Here is a 14,846-nt window from a genome sequence, read left to right as displayed (position 1 = left end):
AATCCAATTTGCTTTTGAATCACTCTCCTAAATTAGTGAAACTTTAGATATAAACCTATCGGGCTGAGTTTTCATGAAAGGCCCAGGAAGCTGCACATGGAGCACTGGGCCTGCAGTCATCTGTGCCTGTATTTCTGTGCAGCAGAGTTGGAGCAAAGAATATACAGTTAGATCTCCGCCTGATTTGCAGGAGCAACCCAAGGAGTTAAACATGTTCATTCTGTGATCTGCACTTACAAAATTGCAGCTGGAATTTTAAAGGTGGTAGGTCGCAGACAGTTTCAAAATGAATCTCTCTGATTCCCCCATACCCATTGTTTCTGTGTCAGGGTTTCGGCCATTTTTCTCTTATAGTGTTGAATTTCCATCCACCCGTGCTGCTTTAGTTCCATCTGCACGCTTGCAGCTTTTCCCCCCAAAATGTAGGTCTACCCAAGTCTCAGTTCACCCTGAAGAGCAATCTTCTTGAATATAGAGCAATGTAAAACCCTGCCTAGATTTATTGGTCTTAGCAGAATAGAATTTACATGTTGTTTTAACTTTAAAAAGGGGTCTCTGTTTAACATGAGGCCCCAGAGAAGTCATATAGGATATGTCTATACTCCAGTTAAACACCCACGGCTGGCCCATGTCAGCTGACTTGGGCCCAGGGAGCGTAGGCCGTGGGTCTATAAAACTGTAGTGTAGACGTTCGGGCTTGGGCTGGAGCCTGGGCTCTGGGACCTTCCAGCCTTGTGGGTTCTCAGAGCCCAGGCTCCAGCCTCAACCCAAACATCTACACTGCAATTTTATAGCCGCAGAGCCTGAGCCCCACGAGCTGGAGTCAGCTGACCCTGGCCAGCCATGGGTGTTTTACTGCGTGTCCTGATACCGATAGGGTCAGTCTTCCTTTTTTCAAGTTCCACAGAATTCTCAGTGGCAGTGTTTTGTTTTTGTTAATCCAAATCCCTGCTAGTTAATTAGAAGGCAAATTTGAAACAGTGAATACATGTCAGAGTTTGTTGAAAGAATTGCTCTATGCCGTGCCTATCATATGCAGATAAATTATCTAAACCCCAGTCTGTGAATGAACTGGTACACTATTAGCTGTTGTTCACTTTACACACCGCAGCTGGGGCTTTCTTTTAATTGTATTTAGTGCTAACTTTGCATGGCTTAAAAGGAGCCATCTAGCCATCCCTGTAAAGTGAATGGCATAGTCAACCACTCATTTAAATAATGGCAGTACAGGGAATAGCTTTTAAATGGTTATCGTAAAACATATGATTAACGTCTGTAGACTGTTTACTTTTCTTCTGTGAACATTCTTTCAAGTGTGCAAATAGCTCACTGTATGGTTAAAGCTCAGTTAATCTGTTTGGTTTTTGTAATGGAGAAAAAACAGTGTCTGCATGAAAATGTCACACAAGGAGATTTAATTTAGAGATTAAAAGCTTCCTGAGTGATTTAAAAAAAATACTTTTTCAGCCATGAATGCAGTGCCCCTTCCTTTTAATGCTCTCTGTTTTAATTCTGCTTCTGCCATACTATTTGAAGGTCCCAGTCCTATAACCCTTACCTGAAGAAGTCCCATTGACTCCAAAGGTAAGGGTTGCAAGATCAGATCTTATATTTGGAGCTGAATTCCTTTAGCTCTGAATATGTACCGCAACAGGACTAAAATATCCCCACGCCTCTTCTTTTTACCAAACACTGTCAGGACTCTGTCTTCTCGCCTTCAAGATTTTAGGATAGAGTGGAGACACAAAACCAAATGCCTCATGCGCACCCAAAAGGGGGGAACCGCTTGGAAATATATGGTTTATTTTGGAGGTTTACTCGGAATGGAGGGGAGTGGCTGAGGCCTCCATCCAGAGAAAAATCCAGAGTGATTGTGGGAGGGGACCATCTTTTTGTTCTATTTGTACAGCGCCGAGCACTGTGGGGTCCAGGTCCAGATGGAACTGTAAGGTCTGTTGCAATACAAATAATTAATAATGGTCTTTGATTGGTGTCAGGGTAGGAAGGATCAAACCTCCCCTGTCTTTTGATGAATCTCATTTACTTACAATACAAAGTGGCCCATTCTGGCAAGTGGAGGTTGAGGCAGTGGGCCAACTCTTGGAACTAGTAACCAAAGTCACTAGCATAACCACGGCATAGAAACCTATTTGATTTTTCTACCCCCTTTTATTTCCTTTCCTGACCCAGTATTTATGCCATTTCACTTTCCTCTTCCCTAGGAATTCCAAGGCCTCCGCATCCTCCGGATATATCTCCTTATTATCCGTTATCACCGGGCACTGTAGGGCAAATCCCCCATCCGCTAGGATGGTTAGTACCACAGTAAGGAGTTCCATTTTTTTATTTCCATTTTGGTTTTTTGACATGTATAATTTTTAATGTAAAAATAAGTGTGTATATGTGTTGAGATAAGTGTATTTGCCAGCTGCCACTTTATGATGTGGGTGAACTGATAACTACTCAATAAAGATTAAATAAACCTGGGGCTCTGATACCAAGTCATATGCTATTAAGCAAACATGGGCACTAGGTCATCGCTATACATGTGGTCTTTAACCAACCGATGGCCTGTGAGGCATAAATTCATAGCCCCCCCCCTCACCCCACCCCCCATGAAAACACTTTTATAAATACATTTTTGCTGGATGTCTCATTTTTCACAGTCCCCTGAGTTTGATTTTGTGGTGGCTGATGATGGTTTCAGGGGTGTGCGTTTTTTGTTTTTTGTTTAAATCATGTCACCATTAATGTAACTCTGTAATTACAACTGCATTGCTCTTCTATGCTATGAGTCCCTGTTTTCCATGTGGGGATGGGCAGAGTTTACGTTGGCTGGCGAAATGGGTGACACCTGGTTGAAAAGGCAGCAACTTAGGAGTGAACTTTTATTAAAGACAAGAAAAGTGAATTAGTTCAGATTAAAGGTGGCCAAAAAAACCCACCACAAAACACCCCATCGGGAATGTCCGTTTGATTATTTTTTGCACACGTAGAACTTGTAGGGAATGGGAGTCCCTCAAATGAAATGCTGTGAGTCATTGGTACCTGTTGCCATCTCTGAAATGGGTTTATAATACCTCCTTGCCCCACAGGGCTTCTATGCAGTTTAATTGATTATTGTTTGTAAAGTGCACTGAGGTCCTGGAAGAAAGGGGTCTCTGCATTACAGTATAATTCTTTATTACCATAAGATGTTTTATTCACATATAAAAGATATTTCAGGCCTCATTGATATTGGGAAGCTCAGGCTAAGTTGCCCAAGGGCATGAGTACTGCATTATGCTCTAGGTTATTTGCTCTAGCCACATAGGATGAAGTTCACCTGTCCTTGAGGAAATGGAATATATATATATATATATATATATATATATATAAGGAACTGAGTAGGAGACCATAAAATTCATACATATACCTAGACCCGAGGATGTGAATTGGGGGAGGAGTGCAGTCCTCCCATGGTCTCTATTCCAGCTATGTGGAGTCCCTATTCACTGGATATGCATATGTGAATTCAGGGAGACCTTGACATGACCTGGCCTCAGTGATCCCTCCTCAGAAGCCCACATGAGAGGTTGTTTCACACACTTCCCCTCCTCACAGGGTTATGGTGCTTGGTGCTTACAGGGCATGAAGGGGTCTTCACACTAGGAAGAGAAGGGGTTTGAAGCTCACCCTTGTGCTGGCCCTGTCCAAAGGGGTGAATTTCACCAGAAATGCACAGCTCTAGCAGAAACAGAAGCCCAAGACATTGTTCTATCTAAACCGAATCCCTGTACGTATGTGGCAATTTCTCTCTTGCTCGGTAAACCAGCTTACCTTTAGGATGCAGGACCCACACTTGTATGCACTGGCTTTTTTTTTTTTTTTTTCCTCGCATCCAACCTGTATAGTTCTCAGGCATCACCTGAGTCTTTTGGACTCCTGACATATAAAATAAATAAACTCAGCTTGTGACCAAAAACTGTAAAGTTAAAGTGAGGGAGTAATGGATAAAAGTGCCCTCATCTCTTAGCCATGGCCAGGTGTCCCTTTTTTTTCTCCTTTCTAGTGCAGCCTTATTGTGTCTTGGCATTTTGTGGGCATACGTGTCACCTTTGGGCATTAGATCATGTCTGCCATATGCAGGTACATATAACCACAGGATTTGGTGGCCAGTTTCCTAATGCATGTGGAAACACTCACCTGCATATCAGGTAGGAGGCTTACAACCCAAACCATCAATTTACCCTGCTGTATTTATTTATCTACTCACAATTTTTACATTCTTTTTGTGGGACCTTTTTTATGGGTTGATACCAATAATCCCATCATTAAAAAAACGAATCCTTTTTTTAGTTTAAACAATAATACAAACATCCAGCAAAGGTAGATAAGGGTTTTTATTTTTAAATTCTCTACCTTTTTTGTGGTCACAATTAGCTAGTGGACACACCTATCCTAAACTGGCCTGGTTATCTCAAATGGGTTATGCTTAAAAAACAAAACATAATAAGTATCCTACCAGCACAGCTGATATATATTTGAAGGACAGATAAAAAGAACTAGCCAGCACAGACAAATCTCAATCAGAAAAAGTTGTGTGTCTTTCATGAGTATGCTGTTTTGCATGTTGCTGTATTTTTTAATTATTGTAATGAGGTGTGATTGTCTATTGGTTACCCACAATACTTCTTGGGGACTCTCCCCCGGTAACTCTTGTCAACACTTGTTAATCTGACAAAAGGCTACAAATTAAGCTCTGTTAATTTAATGTTTTCTCACCGAGATCTAAATACCGAAAGAGGCCCAAAGCGCAACTGAAGTCCTTTGATTCACTGTACTTTATTTTGGTATAAATTTACATTCATTATTGTTTTCCTTTGGATGTGTAGCCCTCAATTAGTGTGATGGCTCCATTAAAGCAAGCGAGACTTCGCCTTTAATTATTACAACAAAACACCTAGTTTCAGCTTGGGGAGAGGGTCTCTATTGACATAAGCAGAGGTTATAAAATTTAATTAGCCATTCCTATCAGATTTATGGCATTCAAATTGTTCTGTGTTTCTTTCCTTTGATCCTTGCTGTACAATCCCCAAGATTTTTGTTCTGATCAAATGAGAATAAAGCTTACTGTGCAGAGAGAAGTTGGGGTTTTTTTTTAAGCCCTTTTTTCTTTCTCTCACTATTTTTTCCCTTCTTCTTTCCAGGCAAGGTCAACCAGTTTACCCAATCACAACAGGGGGATTCCGGCATCCCTACCCAACAGCTCTGACTGTCAATGCTTCCATGTCAAGGTGAGTTCAAAGTACTGAGGTCCTGAATCAAGGGCAAATGTAACTCCTCTTAACATTCTCTGTAGAGAAGCGTTTTTCATCTAGAAAATGCATTTCTGGATTTGCAGTCATTTCCAGTTTTCAAAAAACAGAATTGTCCCATCTGATGAGAAAGGGAGTTATAGCACAGCCATTGAACATCAAGGTTTGGCAGGTGGGGGCTGTGTTTTTTAAAGCCGACTAATTGAAAAATATGGTAGTCCATGACATTGAAAAAGCAAGAAGTCCTGACACGTTCTGCTTTCTCAGTGGCTATCATCCAGAGCAGTGCTCTGTGTAAGAAAGGGGAGGGTGTGGGTGTATTATTGTTATTCAGGCTGAGTTGGAAGGAAGGTTATTGTGCTTTTTTCCCTTTCCGGAGCTCAAAACACTAGTAGTCAACATAAAAGTACCTCCCTGACCCTCTAAAGCTTTAGAAGTATATATTTGTCCTCCTCCCTATCTCCAATTAATTCCAGCTAATTTTCCAGGGGCTGCTAGTTTTATTTACAAACTGGTTGGCAGCACTATGTTTAAGTAATCACTAATTGCTCCTAATGATAGTTTTATTTTCTGTTCATCTGATTTTCAGTCTGGTTAATTAAATCGGTGGAGGTTTAGACTTTCCTGATGGGCTGAAACAGCTAATCCATTTTGATGATGGCACATAATTAAATTAGCATGCATTACATAGCAAGGTTCCACGTCTCTTTCCCCCGCTTCCCGCTCGCCTACATCTCTGTGGTTAATACATGCAGGTTAGAGTACAGAGGAAGATTTGAGTAGAGAATGGTAACTCCTACCTTGAGTAACAGAAACCTGTAGCCAGGGCTGGAGAGTGAGTGGGGAAACACTCTGTATGTGTTAGAGAATAAAGAATAAACTTGATAACAGAACGTTCACTTGTTGATACAGTGAATGAAAAGAGATGCCTGAAAACCTAAATTTGTATAAAAGGGCCCAGTGCAGACAGAGATCCAGGGCTGAGGAAAAGCTGCAAATTAAGTGACAATTCCTGTTTAGTCTTTAAAATATGTACAAAAGATTTGAAGGTGTGAGGTGAGGCAAAGTAGAACTTGGTTTAGTTTAATTATTATTAGTGAGGGTAGTTTCTTTCTTTCTTTCTTTCTTTCTTTCTTTCTTTCTTTCTTTCTTTTGGGGGGATGCTGTATTCCCAAGACAGGCCTTATGAAAGGTAGCTAGTTAAAAAAAGTATACAGCAAATTAAATACATTATTGTGGTAATGGGACTACAGAAGTACAGGTCTATTATACTTACGGCAGTTATAGGGAATGTAGGATCCTTGCCCTGTTCTAGCACACCCTTTGATATTCATTCCATTCAGCAGCAGGGCCAGGACTTCTCAGAATTAAGTGATGGGTCATTATACTTTAAACACCGTGGAGAAGCCTAGATTGGCAATTAAACAGCACTTGCTGACACTCGCTTGTGCCACCCTGTGACCCCCTTTAGATTGAGATGTTGGAGCTCGGGGCCCTCAGCCTGCTAAATTGGTAGCAGGCACTTCTCCTGACGAGGGCTGGCTCTGAAATCTGCCGGCTTCAAAGGGAGCAAGATCATGTATAAACCATAATGTGGGTGCACCGTGGCTCAAAAAATAAGGCAGGAATAGATGAAATGTTACAAGTGCAAGGGGGAAATGAGAGAATAATGACAAATCTAATGCAACTCAAAGCAGAATTGTTGCACAGAAAAATGCATCCCACTGCTTGTGCATAAAATCAAGGCAGGCAGATGACATCCAGTTAACAGAAACATGTCAACAGTGAAGTAAAGTGAGAGTGAGTAAGGGAGAAGCCCCTGAGACAGCTAGGAACAAAAAATTAGTTGTCCTTAACAAGTTAAGGCTCATCATTATATTCTGGCTTGGAGCCATAAAAGCAGACAGGGGTATATAATGAGCTGCTTAGAATTGTTAGGATGTTTATTGCAATTCATGGGAATCTTGTCTGAAGAAAGGAATTTCTCAGGCAAAGGTGTGTGTACTGGGCTGGGGGCACGGCTGGTGTTTGCATATGCGTGCACGCACGCACACCATCTTCCTTTTTATCTGTATTTATATTACACACACGTGCACAGACACACATATGGATACCGAGCGGTATGTTTAGACACATTTATTCTTTGTTGCTGCCCAAAAACTCCTTTTGTATTTTACCAAGTATGGGCAATTCCTATGGACAGACCACCTTAAAATGTGTAGTTATGCGCATGTTTTCTCACATGTCATGTCATCTGTGAGTGCACATATGAAACACACCTGCACACATCCGTAGGTGAGCAATGTGAACAAGTCTAAAGTTTACCCTCAGAAGCTAGGTAGTTCAGACAAAAGGCTGCTACTCCATCATGAACTCCCCCACATGTGCCCAGGCTCTTCAAGAAGCATGTCCTGTCATGACTCTGCTCGGTTCTGGAAACCCTGCAGTACGTAGGCACAATGCTGGAGAGGAGTTTTGAATGTGTAATGGAAGTAGCTCTGAAATGTACTATGTGCTCGCTCTGTGGCTGTAAAAACAGTGGCATATTCCAGTTTCTCTCTCAGACACACACACACACATGCATACTCAGTCTCTCACACCCAGGCTCACATACCCACCCCTCCGAAGGCCCTAGTCCACATTCTTTAAAAACAGTTTTAAAAAGTGTACCCATAATTACCTGCACTGTGGTATTGACCTTGCATGTTTTTCGTGCTTTTCTGCCCAGAATATTCCCAAGGGTCTTTACCATCTTAATAGTCACACTTAATAATTAAGGACACAACTATAAATAGTTTATGAAGGGTTAATAAATTATTAATAATTGTTTAATCAATTGTTAGTGTCCAGGGGTTGTTTATAACTTTCTAATAATGTCCTTATAACACCAACCAGACACTGGAAACACTATTAATAACTGCAGCGTGATTATCTATTGATCCTTTATTACCCCATTATAAACTATTTATAAATTTATCCTTAATGCAAAGTGTAACTAACTTAACAAACTGATGGGTAAACACTACACCCACCACTGAAAAGCAGCCACCTCTGAAGTGAAACCTGGCAATAATCTGAAAGTGCACTGTAACACTATACAGCAGTTATGCAGTGGCAGTGAAGAATACCTTTTGTAATGGAAATTTCAGGGGAAATTTAGTTTTGCAGAATGTAATGACCCAAGCTGGAATTAAGCCAACTCCATAGTTAGCACTCCCCAGCTCTGACTTCCATGCGATTATAAATAAATAAATAACTGAACAGACTTGGGATCTCACCCAAAGCTCATTGAAGTCAATGGGAAGGTTCTGTTGACCTTTTGGGTTTGAATTAGACCCTTGAATCGTACTTTGAAAGCCAAAAACATAACTAAAAACTTGCAATACCAAGCTTCAGCTTACTCTCTTTTCCATAATGCAGCTAAACTTTGTATCTGCAGTTTATTAACTCAGAAGGAAGCCATTCTCACTATTAAACAATAAATAGAAGTTCCTGGCAAACACAAAACCTCCCTTGGACAGATGCCACTACTGAAGTTTACCTATCAGCAAGTGATTATTCAGTGATAGTTGCCTGTTGATAGAGGTTGCCACGTCTTTGAAATGTAAAATATGATGGATGATATCCTGGCTCCACTGAAGTCAGTGGAAGATTTTGCCATTGACTACAGTGGGACCAGGATTTCTCCCAATATGTGTGTGTTGTATGTACATACACCTGCATACATATAATTAATGCGTGCATATATACACACACAGTTAAAAGGGCTGGTTCCAAAATTTAGAAAACTTTGAAATTTCTGTACAAATTAAGACAATGGTTACTTTTTAAATAGATTTTTTTTTTCATTTTTTGACCCACTCCAGTTAAACATTCTGCCAAAAAAATAATTAAACCAATATTTTTTGTTGAAAATTTGTTTCAACTGAGATTTTATGACCAGATGTAATATATGGCATATGTGGTATGTGTCATTTGTGTGTGTGTATATGTATTATCTATCTATCTATCTATAGACAGGTTATTTTAAAAACAGATTCTTGATGCCAGTGCGATCCTCATTTTCTCTGACAAGGAGTGTCTGTTGGGTTTTTTTTGCAAAGGCTTAGCCTTAGTTAGAGTTTAGATTTTTTTTTTTTTAAAGATATAGAATTTATGTATAGAATCTGTTTATATAGAGTTTTCCGTGGGGTTGCTTTGAGTGGGGAGGAGATTGGGATTGAAATTCTGACCCTATTGAACTCAGTGTCAAAACTCCTATTGACTTCAGTGGGTTCAGGATTTTACCCTGTATTTACTCCTCATCTCCTTACATCCCTTCACAGTGAGTTCCCACTATTGATTATTTTAATTATTTGTACCCTGTTAGAGCCTAGAGGCCCAAGATTGGGCCCCTACAGTGCCATACATGGTATAGACACACAGTGACAGACAGTCCCTTGCACTCTAGATAGAGTACTCAGACAAGAGATAGGAGGGGGAAGAATGACACAGAGAGATGAAGTGACTTGCCCGTGATCATACAGCAGCTGAGTGGTAGAAATGGAAAGAGAACTAAGGTCTCCTGACTCCAACACCAGTGTGTTGTCTACTGTGCTAACCTGTGCAGAGAGAAAGTTCCTTTCCCTGCTCAAATGTTCTGTCTCCTTGCTCCCATCCACCTGTCTTTTCGGGGGCGGGGAGGGAGAGACCTTCTGACACGAGAGTGGTTGAACAGCCTCCTTGGAGACCCATGCCAATGAGGGCTCTTTGGTACCAACTGTAAAAGTCAAAAATAATAAGCCCAGTCTACTCCCTGTCCTCCTCTTCCCCTACCATCAAGGCCAAACCACCTTCCTTTTCTCCACCTCTTTCTGCCAGAGGCGTGAATTCCCTCTCCAAAGCTTTGACCACCTTTGAATTCTCCACCCCTGTCAGTCAGATCTCTTCCCACCTCTGCCATCAGACCCAAAACACCCCTTCTTCCTAATAATCCTGAGCTCCACCAGGTAGTAGAAAAAAGTCTGCAAAGCTGTACTGGAAGGTTATCTACCAAAGGGTTACTCCATGTCCTTGCGTAAATGCAGTATAAAGTATTTAGACAGTACATTCTTAAAGAATGTATTAATATAGGGTAGAAATGATTTAATATCATTAAATGCCGTTGTCACATCTCTGATCTTTGCACAGATTCATACTTAATATAGCAGTGAGTTGTATAGATTGCAGCATAGATCAATCTATAGATCTGTCAACATAGATATTTAGCAGGAAAAGTCATTGTATGCACGCGGGAGAAGAAAAATCCTATCCTTAGCCAATACAGTATAGCTACAGATTACAGCTGTACACATATGACATACATATGGAACTTTCACTGGGCCAACTTTCACTGCTCTCAGAATCCAGGCATTTACAAATAGCAAACATTGTGTAGAGAACACACAACTTTGTTTTCCAGCCCATTTTGGGGTTGGAGTTTTTGTAGAGTGTAAAATCCCCCTTGGGCCAAAGGTCTAGGCCAGATTACAGCCTATGAAATCCCATTGACTTCAGTGAGGTTGCCTGAGAGAAAGTTGTGGTCATGCTTTTTCTTATTTACTTTTAAACCTTTTAAAACCACTGAGTAATAACGAAGCTAATTGCTCTTTTGAAAGCTTGTTTATTTGTTGCTGTTTTTAATAGAAGTTATCTGTGAATATGCTTAAAACAGCTTTAGTGTGTATATTTTATGGCCCTGATGCTGCAGTTAGATTCGCAAAAATGGACCACATTTCCTTTTGGATCCATCTGTAGGATCGAGGCCTATGTCTATGTATTTGACTATGTGAATTAGCATAGATGGAGTTTCTCTACATTTTTGTCATTTAAAAAAAATCTGAAGTATTTTTTTGAGGTTTTGTTTGTTTGTTTTTTAAATGGGATTAAGCCTTCGTATGTAAACCTAATGGTTCAAAATTCACTTCATTCCCTGATCTTCCCACCCTCTGGTAAAACAGTATATCACAGAGGTTCACCAAAGACAAATAAATATATTATTTGGCTCCATCCATAAAATGTGGCTAATGAGGCACTCACAAGGATTGTCGAAAATGCATATAAATTGTGGCAGCATTAATATTTTATTTTGCTGTCAATATGCAACAAAAGATGTCATCCTTAATTCTCAACCTGATTAGAACTATAAAAATTGGTTCACTGGTTGCCACTGGTAATTTTACAATAAAGCAGTGGATCCACCGCTGCTTTCCCTGCAAGTAGCTGAAATTCCACTTTTCCAACCAAGTTCGTCAGTTGAACTTGCCTTTTGTTAAAGATATTAAAAATCATAATGTCTCATGTCAGTAATGATAATGAAGGGGAAGATTGGCTTTAATGACATTAGAAGAATCATTATGTTTAATTTATCACTAATTAATGCTGCTGCTTTCATATGCTTTGTCTAGCTGTTCTGTGCTTGTTATGTGCCTTTTTTTATGTGTGTATACATCCCTCCCCATTCATTCATTTTTATTCTGACGATTTACACAGCTTTCTCTCCTCTAGGTTTCCTCCACATATGGTCCCGCCACATCATAGTTTACATACGACTGGAATCCCTCATCCGGCCATAGTCACACCAACAGTCAAACAGGAATCTTCCCAGAGTGATGTTGGCTCACTCCACAGCTCGTAAGTTTTACATTCATCGTTTTATTTTTAGAACAATCTAAGTGCAAGGGGGGTTTTCACGCACTGTTTTTAAAATTCGGGTTTTACTTTGCTGTGATTTTATTGTAAAATATATGTGAACAGGTTTGATTGGTTTTGCTAAACGTATTTGACCATAATTTCATTGGCCCTGTGTATCAAAATAATGATAATAATAATAATAATAATAATAAATAACTTAATTCCTTGTAACACTCCCGAGAAGTAGGTGAGTAGCTATTAATATTGCACAGCTGGGGAAAATGTAGTGTGTTAGTTAAGATGTCCAATAATTAAGGTGTCCAATAATTTTGTCTGCCTCTCTTTTAAATGCCCAGCTTGAGATACATAAGAGCATCCAACTGAGCACTCAGAGATGAGGGTACCCAAAATTAGAGGCTACTTTTGCGAGGGGGAAATGGGCATAAGTGACGTGCCAAAAGCCACAGAGGGATTTGGTGTTAGCTCTGGGATTAGAATTAAGGAGAATCTTGTTTTTCCTGCCCTGTACTCAGAACATGCCTGGTACTCCCTACTCTGGACTGAGTATTTTTTCCCCATTTAATAATATAAGTGATATTTGGGGGCACGGGAGTGTGTTTTATTATTATTTGCATTGTGTTAGTGCCTAGCAAACCCAGTCATGGACCATGATCCCATTTTGCTAGGCATGATGGCCCAGATCCTCAAAGGTATTTTAGTCTCCTAATTCCCATTGATTCCAGTGTGAGGATCTGGGCCTATTATCCTTACTTCTGTTTCCCAAAGGGATAAAAATATATCTGGCTAGGTTACCTATACAGCAAGTGGGTTTCTTGTAAGACTGTGGAAATGGTTCTCATGTAGCAGCCCGCTGACTCTAAAGAACCCTGAAGCCTTTAGTTTTCAGTGGACAGTTGCAAAAGTTGCAAGTATAAAATGAAGGTAGTTTTGCTGTAGAGCTGTTTAATAGGGTTTATGTATAGAGATTGGGGGGGATGAGTATGATGAACTTGCGAGAGTTCTCACTTGAGATTCTCTGTCTGTTTTGTCTTCATCATCCAGAAAACATCAGGACTCCAAAAAAGAAGAAGAGAAAAAGAAGCCACACATAAAGAAACCTCTTAATGCGTTCATGTTGTATATGAAGGAAATGAGAGCAAAAGTCGTAGCAGAATGCACGTTGAAAGAGAGTGCAGCCATCAATCAAATCCTTGGTCGAAGGGTAGGTAACTAATGTAACCAAAATGAGAGAGAGAAAACCATATGGTGAAAGTCCTCAGGAAAAAAAATCTATTGCAAAGATAGAGTGTGTTGTCCTTATTTTGGGTATGTTTTGCTAGATTATTTTGATAAGTGTATAGGGTTGAAACTTCTATTTCAACAGAAATCAAAATAAACCAGAATATCTTCCTGCTTGTATTTGTGTTTTGTTTTCATGAGCATATTTTGCTATGTGGCGCCACTTGTGGGACTGAAATAATAATGAGATCTATTCTTCTTATGCTATTTCCAGGTCTAAGGACTTGAAATCCCAGATTTCATGTTATTTTGGCCTGAGAAATGGCTCACTGTGGTTTTTTGGGGGAAGTGGGGTGGCTGTGAAGAATGTAAATACAAGGACTAGCACTCTCACAGACTAGGGGAAAAAACGGAATATGGGAATGAGTGTGGGAATAATGAGGAAGGGATGCTTTTCCAAAACCAGAGGTGGTTCAGATCTTGGTCCCGTTAACAAATGATTGTGGTTTTGGCCCATCTTCAGAAAAACAAAAGGACTGAATGAATATAAATGATGAATTCAGTCCCAGCTGGGTAAACCAGAGTCATAAATAAAATATTAACTGGCTGTGTGCCAGATAATCTATTTTTATCTGGTGTTTTTATGAAAATGGAATATATATATATATATATATATATATATATATATATATATATATATATATAACACACACACAGAGTGTTATTGATGTACTGTATTTTAAAAAGTTGTGCTTTTGATTCTCTTTTCTCTTCCCCTACCTCAGTGGCACGCATTATCCAGAGAAGAACAAGCTAAATACTATGAGCTAGCGAGAAAGGAACGACAGCTCCATATGCAGCTTTACCCAGGCTGGTCCGCACGGGATAACTATGTAGGTGGCTATGTAGGTGGATATTTTTTTCAGTAGTAGAGTTTGTAGAAATGTATTGTTTTTCTGTAACCTGCTGACCTACGTCCACACACTGTGCACAAGCACTACTTTGAAAGGGCATCTCAGGACCCCAGTGCGGAAACAGCGGATGCTCCACCCGCATTGCCAAAACAATTGGGTACAATTAACAGCCCTCCACTTGGAAGAGGCTCCTTCCCTGGGATAGCAAAGAATGTAAACGGTTAGAAGTGAGGCATGTGATTAAAGCTCTGTGAAGACATCTTGCAGGGTGTCTGCCTTCCGTATGCCAATCTCTGGAAGATGCTATTAGGCATGTGTTCCTTTAAAAAAAAAAAAAAAAAAATCTCCCCATGATTCCTCCTCTTCTTCCCCACCAAAAATGAATCATTAGTGTCTTGTGCTTACCTGTGTGAGAGTATAGTGGAAAGTGGAAGAAAGACTTATCCTAGCTTCAGAGAAGGACTGGCAACGCGTGTTGTGTTTGAAAGTCTTGCTCTCAAGTGGGGTTAACATAAATTATTCCACGCTCTACTGTTGTATATTTCACGTATGTTATGCCTTACTGTGGCCATGTTTTAATATGCTTCTATTGTTTGGTCTTTTTACACAAATATCTTGAGACTGCAATTTGCAACCAACTGGTGGGATGTATTCAGGTTGATTTTTATTTATTTTCCCACTTGAGAAAGTCTGTTCATAGCATATGCTACTGTTAGCTGTCTGGTTCCCAACTTAGTCCCCAGTC

At 40.0% G+C, this 14,846-nt stretch overlaps 1 protein-coding gene across 39 annotated transcripts in view; it reads left to right on the top strand.

Moving 5' to 3' along the window:
* The window catches only part of TCF7L2 (transcription factor 7 like 2), a 204,118-nt gene that overhangs the window by 173,697 nt on the left and 15,575 nt on the right, over positions 1 to 14,846 (top strand). For 15 of the 39 annotated variants that reach the window (XM_074959315.1, XM_074959319.1, XM_074959312.1 and 12 more), the window contains 5 exons: positions 2,223 to 2,325; positions 5,190 to 5,276; positions 11,808 to 11,948; positions 13,011 to 13,170; positions 13,973 to 14,092. In XM_074959315.1, coding sequence (XP_074815416.1) covers positions 2,223 to 2,325; positions 5,190 to 5,276; positions 11,808 to 11,948; positions 13,011 to 13,170; positions 13,973 to 14,092 — 611 coding nt within the window. The remainder of the gene's footprint in view (positions 1 to 2,222; positions 2,326 to 5,189; positions 5,277 to 11,807; positions 11,949 to 13,010; positions 13,171 to 13,972; positions 14,093 to 14,846) is intronic. The other 24 variants (XM_074959306.1, XM_074959313.1, XM_074959328.1 and 21 more) reach the window with 6 other exon arrangements.

Source organism: Natator depressus, chromosome 7 (genome assembly GCF_965152275.1).
Source record: "Natator depressus isolate rNatDep1 chromosome 7, rNatDep2.hap1, whole genome shotgun sequence".
NCBI classification, from domain to species: Eukaryota; Metazoa; Chordata; order Testudines; family Cheloniidae; genus Natator; species Natator depressus.
The sequence above is the reverse complement of the archived record's forward strand: the minus strand, read 5'-3'. Positions and strand labels throughout refer to the sequence as shown.